Source organism: Coregonus lavaretus, assembly GCF_964263955.1.
Source record: "Coregonus lavaretus genome assembly, chromosome: 34".
NCBI classification, from domain to species: domain Eukaryota; kingdom Metazoa; phylum Chordata; class Actinopteri; order Salmoniformes; family Salmonidae; genus Coregonus; species Coregonus lavaretus.
This window is the reverse complement of record NC_140021.1, coordinates 28,288,662-28,312,037: the sequence shown is the minus strand read 5'-3', so window position 1 is coordinate 28,312,037 and position 23,376 is coordinate 28,288,662. Positions and strand designations below refer to the sequence as shown.

General features: G+C 41.9%; 1 protein-coding gene across 1 annotated transcript in view; it reads right to left on the bottom strand.

The window, feature by feature from the left end:
- The window catches only part of LOC311108909 (receptor-type tyrosine-protein phosphatase N2-like), a gene marked incomplete at both ends in the record, with an annotated part of 289,302 nt that overhangs the window by 166,159 nt on the left and 99,767 nt on the right, over positions 1–23,376 (bottom strand). The window contains one exon of the mRNA XM_084151698.1: positions 16,506–16,585. Within this exon, the coding sequence (XP_084007824.1) occupies positions 16,506–16,585 (80 nt within the window). The remainder of the gene's footprint in view (positions 1–16,505; positions 16,586–23,376) is intronic.

Here is a 23,376-nt window from a genome sequence, read left to right as displayed (position 1 = left end):
CCTACGAGGAGCGCTGTCTGAGATGACCTGGGGCAAACACACACTGAGAGATGCATCTCCTCATTCACGGGTGGCATCTCAAATGGCACCCTATTCCATATTTAGTGCACTACACAGTAAAACATTTCCCTGTAAATGTACAGCACTATACTGGCAGAAGAGTTGCCAGTCCATGGAAATACAATAGCAACAGCTGTATCTTTTAGTATCCTTCGGGTTTCTGTCCCCATAATTTCAGATTGCATATCTCGTTCATATGCATCGTCGCTGAATTGCTTGCTACACACATGCAGCGATGTAAGGTTAGCTGCAGGGGTTTGTACAACGTATTTACTATTTCTAATTGCTACTAACCATCTTCTGCATCTCTATGTATCTTTTACTGGAAAACGGTGGAATTTGGTGCCTTCTTCCTTTGATTTCCTGTATAAAGTGCAGCCAGGAACCGAACACCAGCCTGCTCTTGCTACTATCTCTTTTTCCACTTTGCGTAACTAACTTTACCTGCGATAGGCCTAACTCTATCAACTTTCGCATAAGCTCTTTCTCCCACCAAATAAAACTGTGACGTCAAGCTCCAAATAAGGACATATCGTGAGCAGGGTTTCCCCCACGAGGGTACACATGTGCAGTTGTTACCCATCTCTGCTGCTGTGGTAGTTGGCTGCATAAAATAAAATGTATCCACAGTTTGCGAATCACAAATTCACTGACAACGGAGCAGAGCGAGGCCTGTATCCAGCAAAGTCACGAGTCACAGCTGTCTCAGTTCTGCAATCCAGGGAGAGAAAGGTAGAAACGCCACAGAACTAGTTTAAATGTTTGGAAGCCCTTAAACTTCTCCTTTAATGTACACTGAGTGTACAAAACATTAGGAACACCTTCCTAATATTGTTTGCACCCCCTTTTGCCCTCAAAACAGCCTTGATTTGTCTGGGCATGGATTCTACAAGGTGTCGAAACGTTCCACAGGGATGCTGGCCCATGTTGACTCCAATGCTTCCCACAGATGTGTAAAGTTGGCTGGATGTCTATTGGGTGGTGGACCATTCTTGATACACATGGGAAACTATTGAGCGTGAAAAACCCAGCAGCGTTGCAGTTCTTGACACACTCAAACTGGTGCACCATGGCACCTACAACCATACCCCTTTCAAAAACACTTTAATATTTTGTTTTGCCCATTCACCCATACATATACACAATCCATGTCTAAATTGTCTCAAGGCTTAAAAATCCTTCTTTAACCTGTCTCCTCCCCTTCATCTACACTGCTTGAAGTGGATTTAACAAGTGACATCAATAAGGGATCATAGCTTTCACCTGGATTCACCTGGTCAGTGTATGTCATGGAAAGAGCAGGTGTTCCTAATGTTTTTTTACACTCAGTGTATGTGGTATATTTCCCAAGGCTCAGTTTCCATTCCAAACCCTTATAGCTAGGTAGATGACTTTGTGGTGTTGTCATGTTTACATCTATTTGAATTAGAACATTTCATCAATAACTCATGTTCAAATTGTCACCACAAGTCTTTGTATCAGACTCCACAAACAAGCACAAAGGGAAACGGTGGTCCACACACAAACAGAGTGCAAATTACTACTGTTCTTTGTAACGTAAGAGGACCATTCTGTCACATGTACAGTGGGGAGAAAAAGTATTTGATACACTGATGATTTTGCAGGTTTTCCTACTTACAAAGCATGTAGAGGTCTGTATTTTTTTATCATAGGTACACTTCAACTGTGAGAGACGGAATCTAAAACAAAAATCCTGAAAATCACATTGTATGATTTTTAAGTAATTAATTTGCATTTTATTGCATGACATAAGTATTTGATACATCAGAAAAGCAGAACTTAATATTTGGTACAGAAACCTTTGTTTGCAATTACAGAGATCATACGTTTCCTGTAGGTCTTGACCAGGTTTGCACACACTGCAGCAGGGATTTTGGCCCACTCCTCCATACAGACCTTCTCCAGATCCTTCAGGTTTCGGGGCTGTCACTGGGCAATACGGACTTTCAGCTCCCTCCAAAGATGCTCAATTGGGTTCAGGTCTGGAGACTGGCTAGGCCACTCCAGGACCTTGAGATGCTTCTTACGGAGCCACTCCTTAGTTGCCCTGGCTGTGTGTTTTGGGTCGTTCTCATGCTGGAAGACCCAGCCACGACCCATCTTCAATGCTCTTATTGAGGGAAGGAGGTTGTTGGCCAAGATCTCGCCATACATGGCCCCATCCATCCGCCCCTCAATACAGTGCAGTCGTCCTGTCCTCTTTGCAGAAAAGCATCCCCAAAGAATGATGTTTCCACCTCCATGCTTCACGGTTGGGATGGTGTTCTTGGAGTTGTACTCATCCTTCTTCTTCCTCCAAACGGCGAGATGAGTTTAGACCAAAAAGCTCTATTTTTGTCTCATTCTTCCATTTTCTAATAATTGCGCCAACAGTTGTTGCCTTCTCACCAAGCTGCTTGCCTATTGCCCTGTAGCCCATCCCAGCCTTGTGCAGCCTTGTGCAGATTTTATCCATGATGTCCTTACACAGCTCTCTGGTCTTGGCCATTGTGGAGAGGTTGGAGTCTGTTTGATTGAGTGTGTGGACACGTGTCTTTTATACAGGTAACAAGTTCAAACAGGTGCAGTTAATACAGGTAATGAGTGGAGAACAGGTGGACTTCTTAAAGAAAAACTAACAGGTCTGTGAGAGCCGGAATTCTTACTGGTTGGTAGGTGATCAAATACTTATGTCATGCAATAAAATGCAAATTAATTACTTAAAAATCATACAATGTGATTTTCTGGATTTTTGTTTTAGATTCCGTCTCTCACAGTTGAAGTGTACCTATGATAAAAAAATTACAGACCTCTACATGCTTTGTAAGTAGGAAAACCTGCAAAATCGGCAATGTATCAAATACTTGTTCTCCCCACTGTATGTGTGCTTGGTCTGGAAAGCTGTGTGAGTCCAAGCACACACACTCCTCTCCTCCCTCCTGGAGAACGCTCACGGGCCCTGAGCTCTGGAGGATCTAAAAGCATGGATAAATATGTTGAGTGTATATTGGCCTATACTGGTATAAACATGAGTCTGAACACAAACAAGATATGACACTCACTTGGCATTGCAAATGTATTCACAACCTTGTGGCTGTTTGGCTAGATGTTTGGTGTTTAAAACATCACCTATTTATCAAAACCAAACAATACATTAATTTAATTGGGATATGTGGAGCAGCGGCGGTTTGTGTGGATACTATTATCTTAATTCCAAAACAACATGCTTTGACCCTCCTCCCACTTTCCATTCATTGCTCCTTGTTTAGATGTTTTCGATTACAATAGGTCTTCAATTTCTGTTTACCAAAGGTTCTCCCTTGGTGTCGTAAAAGTTTTAGTTTTTTACAATTGGCTTTTCATTTTTCACTTCCATTAATCTCCCGTGCTCCCTGATTGTTTCCTTTCGTCCACTTCGAAATCACGTTAAATTATTCATGCCTGTTTTCCACAAATACCTTGGAGATGGAATTAGCAAACAAACAATGCCAGAGACACTAATCCCTGTCTACAGTGAGAACTTCTAATACACTAGAGCTCAGGCCGGCTGTTGACAGGCGTCTGTTACTGTCTTCAACTTCGCCGACCACAGAGCTGTTGACACAATAAACATGTTTACAGGATGACAAACACACCGCCGTAGTTCTAGTAGGATAATACTGGGGATCAACCACGAGGTTGTGTAGAGCAGCCCCCGAAGTGACTCTTCTTATCAACTATATACAATAATATCCTCTGTGTTTTAGGAATTCAACATTATCTGTATTATCTCTCCAACCCCCATTGTCACACCTCTGAGAAGCAGTTGCATCATGTACATTTGTACTTTTTAGTCATTTAGCAGACGCTCTTATCCAGAGCGACTTACAGTTAGTGAGTGCATACATTTTTCATTCTGGCACCACGTGGGAAACAAACCCACAACACTGGCGTTGCAAGCGCCATGCACTACCAGCTGAGCTACAGGGGACCTGATATCTGATTGCAGGTTAACTTTACAGTAACACTATGCGTCAACAGCTGAGTTTTGGAATGCAAACAACTCAGATGCTCATAAAGGGGTCTTAGATTAATTGTTCTCTCTTTTGTTCCTGAACTGCTGTGGTGAGATACTCTCTCTTTCTTTCTCTCTCCACCCCATGGACTTTTGGGGCATGGCCTTTCAGTCTAAGATTTCTTTCTCTCTCTTGCTTGTTAATGCCTTGTAACTTAAGTTTTATGCCTTGTATTTGAATCCATTCATTTTACAAAGTAATTAAATACACTTGTATTTAGAATCCATTCTCAGACATTTCTTCATTGCCTATTACTGTAACTCAACTAATCTGTCGATGTGCCCTTAAGCAAGGCACTTAACCCTAATTGCTCCTGTAAGTCGCTTTGGATAAGAGCGTCTGCTAAATGACTAAAATGTAAATGTAAATGTATAGTCTCTTGCATATTGCTAATTATCTTTATGGAGACAGATAAACATTTAATAGGCGAATTGCTTAGTCTTATTATGATTTAAATGTGATATGTATATATAATAAACTGTATATTCACATATAAAATATTACTGCACAATACCACTTGTTTTTATCTTGCCTTCTCTCCTCTCCTTCTCTTCTCACATGCAGAGCCAGGTCTAAGGGAGCCTTGTTTTCTTGTTTGTTCCATGAAGCACACAGAAAGACAGAGGGAGGCATTTCCTGAACAAAACTAATTTTTAGCTGCGCTTTATTTAACCAGGTAAGCCAGTTGAGAACAAGTTCTCATTTACAACTGCAACCTGGCCAAGATAAAGCAAAGCAGTGCGATAAAAACAACAACAACACAGAGTTACATATGGGATAAACAAAACGTACAGTCAATAACACAATAGAACAAATCTTTATACAGTGTGTGCAAATGTAGTAAGTTATGGAGGTAAGGCAATAAATAGGCCATAGTGCAAAATAATTACAATTTAGTATTAACACTGGAGTGATAGATGTGCAGAAGATGATGTGCAAATAGAGATACTGGGGTGCAAATGAGCAAAATAAATAACAATATGGGGATGAGGTAGTTGGGTGGGCTAATTTCAGATGGGCTGTGTACAGGTGCAGTGATCGGTAAGGTGCTCTGACAACTGATGCTTAAAGTTAGTGAGGGAGATAAGAGTCTCCAGCTTCAGAGATTTTTTCAGTTTGTTCCAGTGATTGGCAGCAGAGAACTGGAAGGAATGGCGGCCAAAGGAGGTGTTGGCTTTGGGGATGACCAGTGAGATATACCTGCTGGAGCATACTACGGGTGGGTATTGCTATGGTGACTAATGAGCTAAGATAAGGCGGGGATTTGCCTAGCAGTGATTTTTAGATGACCTGGAGCCAGAGGGTTTGGCAACGTATATGTAGTGAGGGCCAGCCAACGAGAGCGTACAGGTCACAATGGTGGGTAGTATATGGGGCTTTGGTGACAAAACGGATGGTACTGTGATAGACTACATCCAATTTGCTGAGTAGAGTGTTGGAGGCTATTTTGTAAATGACATCGCCGAAGTCAAGGATCGGTAGGATAGTCCGTTTTACGAGGGCATGTTTGGCAGCATGAGCGAAGGAGGCTTTGTTGCGAAATAAGAAGCAGATTCTAGATTTAACTTTGGATTGGAGTGTTGTATGGCATTGAGGAGGTTTGTTAACACAGTGTTCAATAAAGGGCCAGATGTATACAAAATGGTGTCGTCTGCGTAGAGGTGGATCTGAGAGTCACCAGCAGCAAGTGTAACATCATTGATATACACAGAGAATAGAGTCGGCCCCAGAATTGAACCCTGTGGCACCCCCATAGAGACTGCCAGAGGTCCAGACAACAGGCCCTCCGATTTGACACATTGAACTCTATCTGAGAAGGAGTTGGTGAACCAGGCGAGGCAGTCATTTGAGAAACCAAGGCTATTTAGTCTGCCAATAAGAATGCGGTGATTGACAGAGTCGAAAGCCTTGGCCAGGTCGATGAAGACGGCTGCACAGTACTGTCTTTTATCGATCGAAGTTATAATATTGTTTAGGACCTTGAGCGTGGCTGAGGTGCACCCTTGACCAGCTCGGAAACCAGATTGCATAGCGGAAACCAGATTGCATGTCAGGATGAGCTGGCCAATCAGCAGTCTATGCGCATGAATATTTTGAATGACCAGTATATGCCCACACCATTCTGTTGTTGGGGAACACCCACACCATTCCAACACAGAAAAGCTGCTTTTTAACATATTTCTTTGGGGGAAGGAAAACTATTTCACTTATATTGTAAATGATTATCGGTCATATTTCATAGAGATCTGGAAACACTGGACAGTTACTTTAAACTTTTAATGGTTGAGTAGTATTTACCATGTCCTTTGGTCTGTTTTTTTGCTGTAGTATCTGTTAGGAAGCCTTTGTTATAGCATCTAGAAGTGCAAATGATATAAAATACCAAAATGTGGTCATTTATACACATGCACTTCTGGAGGCCTTAACAAAGGCTTCCAAACTGGGATTCATCGTTATGCCGTAATATGTAAATACATTATCTAGCAGCCAACCTGCTTGCACCAATCCCATGTAAATGCTGTAAAATACTGTAAAATACAAACCCCATCTCACCTCAATGAATTTAATTAATTAATTACAGTTACCGTAATAACATTACAGTAATGCATTGTACTGTTGTTTTAAGGTAATTTACAGGCAGCCAGTACGTTATCATAAAAACAATGGAAAAAAGATTACAGTAACAGTATTGGATACTGTAAAATATGGTACGGTAACATACTGTCCCTTTTTTTATGGTAACTTACAGGAAACTGGCTTCCTGTAAGTTACCGTAAAAACAACAGGAAATGGTTTACAGGGCATACTCTGCAGTCTCTAGGCAAAGGGATTGATTCTCAGTTCAGTCTGGATACCAGGGAGAGTGAACTGACCACTCACTCAAATTAGACAGCTTATAAACTGACAGCCTTTACAGTTGGTGCTTTAATAGAGTATGTGAGTATATTATAGGCTAACAGTGCTCCCTGCTAGTCTACAGTACGTACTCATGATAGTGTGCTGGAGTGAGGGTTAGCATGGTGAACTTACATGTGAGAGTAGACTTCATCCCCTGATATGGGAGATCAATGCTCGTAGCTGAAGTTTCTCTTGTGACCCATAAAACCATGGATCTGTTAGCCTGCAGCTATTGGTCAAGAGCGTGCGCACCATACACGAAAATTATTGTGACCCAATCCCATGACCGTAAACATAGATGAGATGGATATTGCGATGATCACAATGTATAAGTGGGAAATGGAGAAGTGAGATGTGTCATATCGAGTAACCGTCAACAGTGTGGTGCAGTGTGTGTATGCATGAGTGTGTCTCCTGGAAGAGGTGATGCGAGAAGGCCATTAAGTGCTGCCTGGACTGACAGGTGACAGTAACACGGTAGAGAGAACACACATACAAACACACACACCCTGCCGGGGGCACTGACGGACATGAGAGCGAGGAAGACTTTGATCGCCGCACTGAGGCCACTCAACCGGAGAGGGCAGAAAAAGATCACACAGACAGAGAGAGAGAGAGAGAGAGAGAGAGAGAGAGAGAGAGAGAGAGAGAGAGAGAGAGAGAGAGAGAGAGAGAGAGAGAGAGAGAGAGAGAAAAGTGATCTCTAACCTCTGTGCTCATTGATACAGATGTTAAAACAGGAACACATAGACACAAAGACACACACACACATCCATTTCTCCAGCCGTAACTGTTAGTGTCTGGGTGAGCGCGAGGTACTCAGGTAGATAAATCCCATTACTTTGTGTGAAGAGGTAATTATGTTTGGCATTTTGACAAGTGTTTGTCGGCCTGAAGGTCAGCTCTGCGTGGAGAGAAGAGGGAAACCAGCGTTCTATAAAACCCATGGATATGTGGTCCTCTGTAGCTCAGCTGGTAGAGCACGGCGCTTGTAACGCCAAGGTAGTGGGTTCGATCCCCGGGACCACCCATACACAAAAATGTATGCACTCATGACTGTAAGTCGCTTTGGATAAAAGCGTCTGCTAAATGGCATATTATTATTATTATTATTATAAAACACAGATATTCTCCATTGGTGGTCTATGCTAATCTGCTCAACTGTAGGGAAGACAGAGACCAGCAATCTATAGTGCGGCTGTTATAAATATATACACTACCGGTCAAAAGTTTTAGAACACCTACTCATTCAAAGGTTTTTCTTTATTTTGACTATTTTCTAAATTGTAGAATAGCAGTGAAGACATCAAAACTATGAAATAAAACATATGGAATCATGTAGTAACCAAAAAAGTGTTAAACAAATCAAATCAACTAGCCACCCTTTGCCTTGATGCCAGCTTTGCACACTCTTGGCATTCTCTTAACCAGCTTCACCTGGAATGCTTTTCCAACAGTCTTGAAGGAGTTCCCACATATGCTGAGCACATGTTGGCTGCTTTTCCTTCACTCTGCAGTCTGACTCATCCCAAACCATCTCAATTTGGTTGAGGTCGGGGGATTGTGGAGGCCAGGTCATCTGTCGCAGCACTCCATCACTCTCCTTCTTGGTAAAATAGCCCTTACACAAACTGGAGGTGTGTTGGGTCATTGTCCTGTTGAAAAACAAATGACAGTCCCACTAAGCCCAAACCAGATGGGATGGCGTATCGCTGCAGAATGCTGTGGTAGCCATGCTGGTTAAGTGTGCCTTGAATTCTAAATAAATCACAGACAGTGTCACCAGCAAAGCACCCCCACACCATAACACCTCCTCCTCCATGCTTTACGGTGGGAACTACACATGCAGAGCTCATCCGTTCACCCGCACCGCGTCACTCAAAGACACGCCGGTTGGAACCAAAAATCTCAAATTTGGACTCCAGACCAAAGGACAAATTTCCACCGGTCTAATGTCCATTGCTCGTGTTTCTTGGTCCAAGCAAGTCTCTTCTTCTTATTGGTGTCATTTAGTAGTGGTTTCTTTGTGTTATTCGACCATGAAAGCCTGTGCTACCGAGTGGCGCAGCGGTCTAAGGCACTGCATCTCAGTGCTTGAGTCACTACAGACTCCCTGGTTCAATTCCATCTGGTTTGGCTGGTGTAGGCCGTCATTGTAAATAAGAATTTGTTCTTAACTGACTTGCCTAGTTAAATAAGGGTTAAATAAAAAAATCCCACAGTCTCCTCTGAACAGTTGATGTTGAGATGTCTGTTACTTGAACTCTGTGAAGTATTTATTTTGGCTGCAATTTCTGAGGCTGGTAACTCTGATGAACTTATCCTCTGCAGCAGAGGTAACTCTGGGTCTTCCATTCCTGTGGCGGCCCTCATGAGAGCTAGTTTCATCATAGCGCTTGATGATTTTTGCGACTGCATTTGAAGAAACTTTCAACGTTCTTGAAATGTTCTGTATTGACTGACATTCATGTCTTAAAGTAATGATGGACTGTTGTTTCTCTTTGCTTATTTGAGCTGTTCTTGCCATAATATGTACTTGGTCTTTTACTAAATAGGGCTATCTTCTGTATCACAACCTACCTTGTCACAACACAACTGATTGGCTCAAATGCATTAAGAAGGAAAGAAATTCCACAAATTAACTTTTAAGAAGGCACACCTGTTAATTGAAATTCATTCCAGGTGATTACTTCATGAAGCTGGTTGAGAGAATGCCAAGAGTGTGCAAATCTGTCATCAAGGCAAAGGGTGGCTAATTGAATAATCTCAAATATAAAATACATTTTGAATTGTTTTTGGTTACTACATGATTCCATTTGTGTTATTTAATAGTTTTGATGTCTTCACTATGATTCTACAATGTAGAAAATAGTCAAAATAAAACCCTGGAATGAGTAGGTGTGTCCAAACTTTTGACTGGTAGTGTATGTGTGTGTATCTTTCCCTGACTGAGGGGAAGGCAGTGTCTCAGTCTCTCCACATTCAAATCATATCTAAATTATTTATGTTATATATAAATTAGATCTCTGCCTATTGTCTCTCTCCCCCTGGCTCTCTCTGTCTGTCTCTGTCTCTCTCCAGATCTGCTCCAGATGGCCCCGGTTGCTGGCCCCTGTCGGTCCAGAGGACCCCAGCTCATTGACCAGGGCTGTGGTTCTCACGGCCTGGAACCCGGGGCACCCTGCTGAGCCCCTGGGGTCGACCAGCCATGACAGTCCAGACAAAGGGGTCAACCCACCGCCCAGCAGCCTATACATCTTCAACACAGCCACCCATCCTTGACCACATGGCATCCCGATCACTGTCTGAGCTTCATAGGGGGGCGAATGCAATCAGTGTGATATGTTAATGGTTGGAAGAGAAACACATACTTGTAGACCTAATAGAATAGAATAGTGTGCCATACTCATACATTATTCCATTGATAAGATTTGCCAATAGAATGCTGTGAAGCAATCTGTCCAGAGTAAGCAAAAAAAAATGAAGCATCATAAATTGCATATCCAATGATATGCTGAAATAAATATGTTCAAGAAGATGGAAGATAATACAAATTGCCTCAAAACAGGCATTTTCTTCCCAATAAAAATCCTTTAAAAAAACAGACAACATTTTCTTTTTCAGATGTTTCACAAATGCATGTAAATGTGTTTAACACTGTATGAATGATCTTGGCCCACATACAGTAATTGCTCTAAGGAAACAAAAAACAAACCATGCCTGTTCCCACCTATTCGGTTACTGTACACAGAAGAAAAAACAAAGAAGGGAAAATGAGAGGGGGATTACATTTCCCGTGGCTAAAGAAATGTTGGTTAGCAGTGAGCGTAACCAATTTTGACAGAACCAATTTCCCAAGTGAAGGTGATTTACATGTTTGCAGAGAAGTCTGAAGTATACAGCTTTTCACCACATTCAGAACCTCATTCTATCAGAGAGAGAGAATAAGAAGGAGAGAGAGAATAAGAAGGAGAGAGAGAAAGAGAGAGAAAGAGAGAGAAAGAGAGAGAAAGAGAGAGAAAGAGAGAGCATGAGCGAATGAAGGAGCAAAAATAAAGTATCTTTAATGACACATTGCAACATCGTTTTTTACAGCTTCGTCGGCACTTCATCAAAACTTGAATAAATCATTTCCCTCGCAAATGATTAACACACGCACGCATGCACGCACATACACACAATAGCCTAGTAGTTTTGATAAAGCAGCCGCCTTATCTTTTGTTTTCAAGCCATGCGGGGATTAGTGAGCACAGGTCTTTGTCCACCGGTTTTCCAGTTGAGCAGAACACAAGAGCTCCTAGTAGCTCTTACCTTCACTAATACAGTGAGACCTTCGATTCTGCTTTTCACTCCTTATTCTACCAGTAAGTACCCACAGCCAAAAGATGGCATGGCTTTCATTGAGGTAGCAAATCTCCTCTTTATACTGTCCAGGTGTGTCTCAAATGGAACCATATTCCCTATATAGTACACTACTTTTGACCAGAGTTCATAGGGCTCTGGTCAAAAGTAGTGCACTATATAGGGAATAGGGTTCCATTTGGGATGCACAACTTGCTTTTCAATGGGATCTCTACCTATAAGAAGGATTTTCAATGGGACCTTTCTCTCCCTATATGATGGCTTTTCAATTACATATTTTAAACTGATCTAGTAGAAAGATATCAAAACACCTCACTCACATAGATGTATAATGTAATAAATAAACCTTATTCAATGCAAATGTATAATGTAAATGTATAATGTCATAACATGTAAAGATGAAGAAATGTATTTAAATGAATAGAGTTTAAGACATTCACAAAGACATGGAAAAAAAGTATGCATTTAAATGGCGCTATCTTTGACACAGGTCTATTCTCCAATCCCAATCAATGTGTTGTTGTTCTCTTCTGATTCTTTCCACTAAAAGGGGTTTCTATAGACGGTTGGTTGTTTAGCAACAAAACTGACACGTGCGCAACTACGGGGCAAAACAGACAGGGTTGGCTTGGACTGTTGAGAACATGTAAACTATATTTTGTCTCCAAATGTTTATTGAAAACAAATTAATTTGCACAATGAGCACTTGTCTCTCAAATACATTGTTACAGTTGTTGGTTAGCTAGCTAGAGAATTTTGACATCAGTCAAAACACCTCAAAACAAGACATGGTATCAATAACACGATACAACCGGCTAAAACGAGCCACCTACGACTCCCCACATGGCACCTTATTGTCATTGTTGCTAGCTATCTGACCGTTCAGAATCATAACAACGCACGCCTTCTTGCCAAATCAATGCGCACGCATACTTTTTGTGACGTTTTCAGCCAACCCGTCTGTTGCTTTTTCAAGAAGAATACTCAGTATAGAGCTAAACTAAAGAAACACCTTACAGTTCCTCCATTTATTTTCCACAAACCTGGAAAACAGTCAATGGTCAACACACAAATAGACTGTTTCAACACACAAGGGTTTGATGTGTGTGTGTGTGTGTGCGTGCATACATATGTGCTTGCAAGTGTGCTTGCGTGCGTGTGTGACAAGTTCATCATGCGGCCATGTTGTTCATGCACAGTCACACAGAGGTCAAAGGTAGCCCAGGATTACCCAGGAAGGCGAGTGATTTGGCTGTCAGTTTATGTTTCACATTCAACCCAGAGCATCTTCATTTCACTTCACAGTATGAATATTATAGGTTTAAAACATTCTAGAAAATAATTTATAATAATGCAGGATGATATAATTATGTTTTTGTCTTCGGTATACAAACTGAATGTTTTTATTATTCTAAATTGATCTATATACTACTATACTGTATATATGGCATATTATGTACATTTGTAAACATTTTAAATCTATAGATTTCCTGTTAAATCTATACTTTCCCTGTTTCACTGCTAAATATAACATACAGTATATTAGCTATACCAGGGATGGGCAACTTTGATAGGAGTGGGCCACAAAAAATCTGAACTCATCATGAGGGGCCGCAGTGGCTCGGGGGTCTGCATACCCACATCTATACCGACACACGTAGTCAGAGCCAGCCCTAGCCTTTTGGGGGCCTTAAGAGAAATTTTTTTTTTAGTTAATTTCCTGCAATTCTTGCCATGGGATGTAGAGAAAATGTTGCAGTTTTAAAGCAAGATTGCTGCAATTCTACACATTTTGCAATAGGTTAGAGAGAAATGTTTGCGGTTTTTAATTTGATATCTGAGTGAGAGTGAGTAACAAAATCAATGGGGGCCCCCTAGTCGGTAATTCAACCATGATTACTACAAGTTCAGATAGCTGGCTAAACTAACTTACCAACCAACAAATGTTTAGCTGACATGGGGTAATTGAGTGACTTTCAGTGACTGACATAAGAGAAAAACTGCTGATGCACAAACACATTTCGAAATTGCACCTTGTGTATTGTACTATTCAACAATAAGTTTAGACCTTGACTAGTAGTAGTGACAGTTGCCCATCCCTGTACTATGCATTGCCCAACTGAAACAGCGTGACTGTCTAAGTTGGATATCTAAGTATTCCTCCTGCCAGTTTAAAGGATGTCACGCTGCTTGCTTAGCGAGTACCACTTCCTCCTGATTCGGCCCATACCTGGCGCGAACTTCCGACCTCTGCCTTGCTAGTACATGTGACTGCCCTCCCTCAAGCGTCTTAGCCGATCGTGCCACCTCGAGGAGTAAGTTTCACACATCCCCATGTGTTACACCAGGCAGCTGTCAGTCAGTCATTGGTATTCTGGTCGGCTGGATTCATAATTCATCAATAGTGGTCAGGATGCTGATCATGTTGACTTAACATTTGGTCTGACATTTCAGCCCAACTCGCTGCTGTCATTAGCTCTCCCCCCACGATGCCTAATCAACAGTCAAATCACTCCACATAGACACGGACAAACACGAACCAGCGCGCAAGCACGCAGGCACACGCATGCATGCAGGCACGAACGCACACACACAGAAACACACACGCACACACCCAGAAGTATCTCAACCGAGTACTGATGGACGTACCCATAGGGGTCTACAGCACTAGAATCGTGGAGTAACTGTTATTCTGGTGCTTGCACAATCACAGCTTCAATACCCATGTAACACCAACCAATCCAGCCACCTTTTCATCATATTTCAGCCATCTTTATGTCTCAAATCACACTCAACCCATCTGTGAATCTGCAATTCACATGTGAGGTGAAAACATGTTATTCTCCTCACATGTGAAAAGGTGGTACTAACATGTAAACTCTAAATTTAATACAACAACTGACCTCACCTACCTCTTTCTTTTTTTACATGTTAAAATTTCAGCGCAACATGTGAAAACTGTTATTTCACATGTGAAACTGCACATTTCACGTGTTTTGTTTGTAAGGGAATGAAATGACAAGGGGGTTTTAAAGTAAGTGGTACGCTGTTCAGCTAAAATAGTGTAAAAATCTATAATCAATGACAATATGACTACATTTGACATGATCACTTAGTACTGACTTTTCAATATGACCCCACCTGGGATTTGAACTCACAACCTCTGGACTTGGGGTACGCTGATCTTTCTGCTGCGCCGCAAAGTCTGTAGCATTCCCCTACACATTCATTACCTATAATACATCTCTGCACTTAACAAAAGAGTGCCATCTGCACTTCTATTTTAGTTATCTGTTAATCTGACTATTCTCTCATCATTCATTTCATTAGCAATTTGAATATTTTTCTGCATAGTTGTCTAATGTTGGTGGGGCACATTATTCTGTTTTAATGTTACTCCTCAATCACTATGATAAATATAATTGTTTTTCTTGAGTGTATTTTTAACAAATCTGAGATTGACTTTGAAGTCTAAAGTGTAGGAATACAGGTGAAATCAGTTATTGACACAAACATGGAGGCATAGCAGGAAGATCAGAATGCTGTGAAAGAAGAGGTTGGGAGTTCAAATCCCAGCTGAGGACACAATAATTACATTTAAGTCATTTAGCAGACGCTCTTATCCAGAGCGACTTACAGTTAGTGAGTGCATACATTTTTCATACTGGCCCCCCGTGGGAATCGAACCCACAACCCTGGCGTTACAAGCGCCATGCTCTACCAACTGATCTACAGGAGGCCTAATTAGTGTATACATACACAATGTAATCGTGTATGTCAAAGTGTGTCAAATATGTAAATTGAAAACCCTGTGACCGCGTGACATTCTGGGGAGATCCTAACTACAGATTTTTGTTTGCAGGGCATTACCTGTGAAATCTCGTGAAAAATATTGTGAAATGTGTGAAGATTTGAATCCACATGTGAAAGGTTATGTGATCACATTTGAAAATCCCACATGTGAAATACTTGTAAAATACCAAAAACACACGGTTTCACATGATTTCACATGTGATTTTCCACATGTGAAATCATGTGGTTTTTCCGCAAGAGCCTTCTCCCTATTTCCTAGTGTTGATGTTGTAGCATCTCTGTAAATGAATAGGACAGAAACAAACCACTATATACCACCCAATAATTCAACAGTAGGAGACCGGTGCCAAATTCCACTGAATGAAACAACAGCACATTTTAGCCAATATAAAAAGGTTCCATGTGGTTTGTGTTGGTGTTGTTACTGTTGTTGTTCCAACCCCAATGTTATTGACTGTTGGACTGTTGCTCGCTGCTTCTCAAAGTCATTTTCAACCGAAGCAAGGGCGTCACACTCCCTTGTTGATCCAAGTTCAGACAATGCCAGCGGTGCGGTGTGGTGTGGTGTAGTGCGGTGCGGGAGCGGTGCATACTGAAATATCAAATCCTCTTTTTCACTCTCATCATGACACCTTTCTATCAGACCACATCAAACTGCCTGGCTTTACGACGACGAGCTTGTCTGAGCCTGTCCGTCAGTCTAGTGGATGTAAGAGGAGAGCAGATGAAGCCCATCCAGGGTCACTCTCTACATCCCAAATAGCACCCTATTTCCTATATAGTGCACTACTTTTGACCAGAGAGTGCACTAAATAGGGAATAGGATGCCGTTTGGGGCGCAGCCTATGTATCTCAGTAGGAACCGCTTGTTATCCTGTGTGAAATTGATCCTCAATTCTGTCATTACACCATGTTAATAATCTTATAGACAAGGGCTTGTCCGGACTAGGGCACTGTAATATCTACACTATCTGGTGCTGTGGATCTGAGACTCTCATTTGTTCCGACAACGCGAATATGACAAAATGGTTTAGGTGGTGAAAATGAAATGAAGTACAATGGAGGTCACTGACACGAAGGGGTTCTTTAAGAAATAGAGCTAATAATGACTAAATGCTGTGTGGGTTTCTGTGCTGCATGGGTACATGCAAGTGTTTGTGTGAATCAACTATCAACTCTTCTCTGAGACTATTAGAGGTTTTACTGTATCTTCCTTCGATGTTGAAACCAATAAATGATGATCAACAGGATATCGGTAATGATTGGTGGGTGGATCTTGGAGGATATGGGCTGGTGTAAATGAGAGAGTGGACGTACCTGCAACGTGGGCCAGATCTTCAGTGCTGACATTATGAGGGTTGGAGCCCACCCTGAAGGTCACAGCTGGACCCAGCACTCTGAAATATAGAAGCAAAAGAGGCAAAGCTAGCTACACCCCAAAACTCAGTTTTCTTCAATTCAAAAGCAGACCGAGGTAGAAAAAGACTGAGAGACAGAGGACTAGAGAAGAGTAGAGAAAGACAGAGTGACTCCCTGAGAGCTTCAGCTACCAGCAAGCTTCAAATCACCTCACATCTTTAATAGCAGACATAGACACAGAGCCAGTGGAAGGGAGGGGGGTTGTTTTCTCTTTCTGTTTGAATTTGAACAAACACCCAACATGAAAGTGTGGCACCGTATTGCAGCTGAGAACCTTGTTCGCTTTTCCCCTCTGGCTACCCGTCTGTCTGCCCATCTAAGTCCCCACTGTCTAGCTAGTGAACTGAACACACTCCTCGCTCTCCAATGCAGTATACATGTTTAACTACGGTAATCATGGCCAAAATAGAGACTAACCAGACTGGACATGATGAAGAAATCCCTCCAGTCACAGTAAAAAATACAAATATATATTTGAAAAATATATCTACAGAAGCATAGCCCCAACTCGAGCAACAAACCCATCAGAGAAAAATCATTCTCCCAGACCAATAGGCAGAAAGCCAACAGCAATTGGTAAAACAAAATATTATGTAGGGTTTAATGGTGGTGTGACAAACTTGGGTCTAAGCCACAAACCAGGGGGGTTGTTGTATTGCAATACATTTTAAATAATATGGTACTAAGGTCTTTTACATCTTGCCAGGAAGAAAACCTTTTGCATGATTACAATATTATGATTCACAAGCCATTTCTTCTTCCAGCCCTACTGCCCTATATAAAAATCATGGATAATACCGAACGAATATTGTGTTACACCCTTAGAAACAAAGGTGCTATCTAGAACCTAAAAGGGTTCTTTGGCTGTCCCCATAGGAGAACCCTTTGAAGAACCCTTTTTGGTTCCAGGTAGAATGCTTTTGGTTCCAGGTAGAACCCTTTTAAGTTCCACGTAGAACCCTTTCCACAGAGGGTTCTACGTGGAACTCAAAATAGTTATATCTGGAACCAAAAAAGGTTCTACCTGGAACCAAAAAGGGTTCTCCTATGGGGACAGCTGAAGAACCCTTTAGGAACGCTTTTTTTCTAAGAGTGTAGAGCAGTGGTTGATGGGAAAAGTCAGAATCCCAGGAAGCGTGAGGTGTGAAAGGGCATCGTTAGGTGAAGTGACCCCTCCCACCCCCAGTCACCATCAGACACCCCGCCTCCCCACTATGACCCTCATAAACCACCTTTATTCAGTCTGCATCCTAGATGGCATCCTATTCCCTACATAGTGCACTACTCTTGTCCAGAACCCTATGGGCCCTGTTCAAAAGTATTGCACTACATGGTGCCATTTGGGACGTTCATCAAGTAATTTTTCACCCGTTGTGTTTGGCCTTGGAAGTCAATTTACTTCCAGCCTCTGTATAAACTGGGGGGAGATCCATCATTACACTGCCAGCCTACTGTAACCCAGCCTGAGAGAAAACCATCCGTCACAGCCGCCATCGGACACACGGGTTGCGTCTCAAATGGCACCCTAATCCCTATATAGTGCACACCTTCACTATATAGGGAATAGGGTGCGCTTTGGGATTAGGGTGCCCTCATGGACACAGCTTTGAATTAGCATCGAATTAGCAACTTTCCTCACTGTTACCTCCTTTTGTTAAAGAGAAACATGCTTCCTTTTAATGCCTTCCAGGGTTCAACATTAACGCTTGTCCGCTTGCAAGTAAAACAAATTGTCGGACAAGCAAATTATAGATTTAAGTTATCCGAATGGACTCAAGGTCACAACTGCAGGAGATATAATACTTGGGATCAAGGACCAGCAGCCTTCCATTGTCAATACCAGTGATAATAATGCATTTTATTTTGTGAAGTGGTTCCTTGCATGATACAGCACAACTTTCTGTCACCGTTTTTTATTTTTTTTATGTGACTTGAGCTTTATGAAACGTCTCTAGACGTCTCTAGAACATTCATAACTTATGTCCTGAGAACATGGCAGCTATGTTCTGTGGTGGGACGTTGATGGAATATTTTCCTAACCCTCCCAAAAACTGGGCACATTAATGTTCTTGCAACGTTCCCATATTCTCCTAAACCTCAGAAAACTGGACACAGGAATGTTCTTGCAACATTCTCATGAAACGTGTCTAGAACATTAATATCTTATATTCTGAGAACAAGGCAACTATGTTCTGTGCATGTTTGGTGGAACGTTGATGGAATATTGTCTTAACCCGCAGAAAACTGGACTCACAAATGTTCTTGCAACGTCCCATATGTTCTTGCAACGTCCCATAACATGTCTAGAACATTAATGTTGTTTTTGAAAACATTGTAAACACGTTCTGCTTGACATTAAGGGAATGTTCTCCTAACTTTAATGCTAAAAAGGTTCTCAGAAGGTTTTTGCTAACATATATAGAATGTTCCCCTAACTAATGGAAAACTGGACACTCAAACATTATTGGAACATTACGGGTAATATTTCAAAAATGTTCCCTATAATTGTTAGCTGGGAAGTGGCTAAAAAAGTTAATGTCAAGCCCTGCCTTCACCTGACTTCTGTATGCTCTGTCAAATGTCAATATTTTCACAATCTCTCCCACATTCTTCCTGGTGCCCATGGAATCTAGATGCATCTCAAATGAAACAGTCGTGTTTTTCTTCCTAAAATAATTTTCTAAATATACTCGCGAAAAAATAGTACTTCAGGGTGATTGAGTTGGATAAGTTATCTACCAAACTCTGCTGTGTAATCAAATGGGGTTTATAAGCTCAGTGCTCATATTAGCTTAGTTGAGGGAAGTGTGTGTGTTTGTTTATGCATGTGTTCGTCCGCGTGTCTGTGTGTACACATGTGTGTTCGTGCTTGTGCATACATTGGTGTGTGTTTGGGTGTGTCCATCAGTTCACCAGGTTCAGTTCAGTTCAGTTCAGTGTACCTCAGTGTCTAAGGAGGCCACTCCCCCTAGTGTCTATGATCAGTAAAACATTTACGTCATCTCTATAGAGCAAAGAACATGACCATAGGCAAAGTAAAGTGCTGTTTTTATACTTTTTACATAACAGTATCCAATGTAGAAACTTAAATCCATCCAAAACATGCACCCCGAAGCTAAACCACCTCATTTGTATTATGATAATATTTTCATACGGCTCATATCCTCTCCTCTTTGGAGTATCTCTTTTCACCTCATTCAATCTCATGCCGGACACATACAGAGAGAGAAGCCTGAAATGGTGCACTATGTAGGTAATAGGGTTCCATTTGGGACGCAACTGGGGCGTCAGTGTGTTCTGACCCTCACTAGCAGCCAGAGTTGGCTCACATCGAGACGGGTGCTTCATAGTCTCACCTGCTGAGCATACTGGAGAGAAACACAATGAGCTCTGGCTCCCATCACCGACAAACAGACGGCCATCATTACTCAATAAATACGCTTCTAGCACAGCACATTTAGTCAAAAAGGAGGGAAAAACAGCGCAGACAAAGGGTACATTAGCAGGCATCTATATCCCTGTATATCGGTCTCCTGGAACAGAATACATAGGAGCTAGCTATCATCTCGGTGTGGCACAATAGAGCCAGTCTGAGACCAGCCACCCGGACAGCCGATGAAACTGAGGAGTATTTCTGTCTGTCATGAAGCCCTTTTGTGGGGAAAAACTCATTCTGACTGGCTGGGCCTGGCTCCCCAGTGAGTGGGCCTATGCCCTCCCAGGCCCACCCATGGCTGTGCCCCTGCCCATTCATGTGAAATCCATTAATTAGGGCCTAATGAGTGTATTTCAATTGACTGGTTTCCTTACATGAACTGTAACTCAGTAAAATAATTGAAATTGTTGCATGTTGCGTTTATATTTTTGTTCAGTATATATAATATAAGCCATTAAGCAACCTCTTTTATCCAAAGCGACTTACAGTCATGCGTGCATACATTTTATTTTTATATGGGTGGCCACAGCTGGTCCTTGGCAATGCAAGTGCCATGCTGAACTGAGCCACACAGGACCACAATGTAGATAACATGTCATCTTTAACTCCCAAATAATGGTACTAAGCACCTGAATAGCAGTAGGCATCTATAGAAACAAGGCATACTGTTTGCCCCTCTGGCATCTTGCATATGATACTGTTCTGTGAGAAGCACCCAGACTTGCCTTCTCCTGGAATAGATGCTTGAAAGGCTTGTCAGACTCAGTTCGTACATGTCTCCTCTGCCTCCTACATGGTCTGGTTCCAGCAGCACAGAACTACCACGAAAAACTAGCTGGGTTCAAGGATAGTTCACCTAGTCAATAATACATTAACACTGCTATCTCTCTCCAGCGGGATTCTGTGCGAGTGTGTGTGCGCGCGCGCACGTGTGTGTGCTTGTGTCCGTGTGTTAATGCATGTGTGCGTGCATGCTTATGTACTTGCGTGTGTGAGCGGGCATGTTTCTCAAGTGTTTTCACAACAAAGACCATATTGTTAAGAAACATGACGGTTTTATAAATGTGTTTAGAGGCATCAACAACAATAAGACAGAGAGGTGAATCCAATAGAGACATCCGAATATGACTGTGTCCCTATGGGCCCTAATCAAAAGTAATGCACTATACAGGGTATAAGCTTCCATTTGGGACGCATCCTATATGTGGAGGTAATTAGAGTTGATTTCTCTTTCCAGAGGAACACAAACACACAAAGGTCAGAATAACTGAAAACGCCTCCACACTCCGCTACTGCACTGCAGGAGTAGCTTCACACACAGTGCCTACTGTTTCTGGAGTCCTGGACAATCTTTATTCTGTTCCCTGAGCTTACATTGGAGATTTTTATTTTCAACATCTTCCTCTTCAGAATTTTAAATTGTATTTTATTTTAGACCAGGGGTGTCAAACTTAATTCCCAGAGGGTCGTGTGTCTGCTGCTTTTTGTGATTTCCTTTCAATATGTGTCAATTTAAAGCAGTGTTTTCTCACTATATTTTGTAAGGGGGCCAATTTGGGTTGAGACAATCATTCAGAGGGCCGCACAGATCTTTAATTTGTTGTACTTTTTCTTCCAATATTATCAATTATCAATTGAGAGCAAATTCAGAGCAATAGAGCACATGCAATTGATTTGATGTACAGCACATCACAAATATATACATACACACATCAAATAGGCTAAATCACATGTATAAGACCCATATTAAGGGCTACCTCAGTAGTTGGATGAGCGAAAATGTCCCTTCTGCTCCTTGACTGAATTCATTCTAAATGTGTAGACTGTTGTGGCTATCCTTGTGAGGCAATCCAGGTGTGTATTGGTCAGTCTGTTCCTCTGATGTTCATTGTTGAAAATGTTGCTTCACATGAATAAGTGCTGACAAAAAATAAGTGCTGACTTTCAGAAGTGGATACTCTGTGTCTGACACAAGGCTCCAGAAATGGGTAACACCTGATCTTAGTTCACCTTGCAATGTGTCATTTGCCTGCAGCTCCACTATCTCACTCTCTGTTCCAGCACGGTCAGGACAAAGGGCTGTGATGACTGGGGTCAGAGATGACACTGGCACATGAAAGGGGTTCTCAATGAAGTTGAAAAACTCTTTGTACTCCATGATATCCTTGAATCTTGACTCAAACTCCAACTTCAACTCTTCCAACACACGCACAAATGCATCATAGCTAAAACGTTGCAGTATGTCTGGGTTTGATGTGGTGACTGCTCTGAGTTTTGGGAAATGAACAAACTATCTGTCAGGTATGAACAGTGTGGTGATTTTATTTTGAAATGCTGTGAACACACGCAGAATTTTGCCCGGAGTTTTAGCTTTCCCTTGGAGCTGGAGATTCACTGTGTGATGTAAGTTAAAAAAGCCAGCTTTAATATCCACTGTGGATCATCCAGCTCTGGCTCCCCTCTCCCCTTGCTTGCAACAAATTCACGGATTTGAGGGAGGAGAGAGAGAAATATTTCAAAAACTCTGCCACAAGATAGCCATCTCACCTCATTGTGAAATATCAAGTCACCGTATTCTGTCTGGTATTCCTCCAGCAACTTGCGGAATTGCCGGTGATTCAGTGACCTCGCAATAATAATGTTCACCACGCGCACGACTTGCTGCATCACATTCTGTAAGTCACAGTCTTTGAGTTTAGCCACAAGTGCTTCCTGATGAATGATACAATGAACCGTTAACAAATTCGGGAATATCGTCTCGCTTTCTCATCAGGCCTATGAGTCCCTTCTCCTTCCCTCGCATGTTTGGGGCGCCGTCAGCGCACACAGATGTAACAAGGGCTTTCAGAATATCCTCTCCTCATGTTTGTCCCTGAAGGGGCAGTAAACATAAAAGTTCCTCTCTGAATGACTCGTTTTGAGGGAAGCGGACCCAAACACATAATTGGGCAACGTCACTTATATCAGTGCTTTCGTCAAGCGCAATACTAAAACACGGCACCACGGATATGTCAGTAATCAGTTGCTTACCGATGACCTCGCCGATGTCTTCTATGCATCTTGTTATGGTGGAGTCTGAGAGTTGCAGTCCCTTAGTTTGCTTAAAATATCTTCCTTGTTTGTGAAATCAGCATACAATATTTTGTCTGAGGCCAAAAAACATTGTCTGACAATCTCTGCGTCTGTGAAGGCCTTCTTGTTTCTCGCTAGTATCCAAGCAATCTCATTTGTTGCCTCTGTCGTTTTCTCTGCAACAGTGCTAGATCTGTCCATCATTTGTTGTTGTCCTTTGAGCTGTCCTTTGAGTTGCGCAATTTTTTTGTTTCTGAGGTT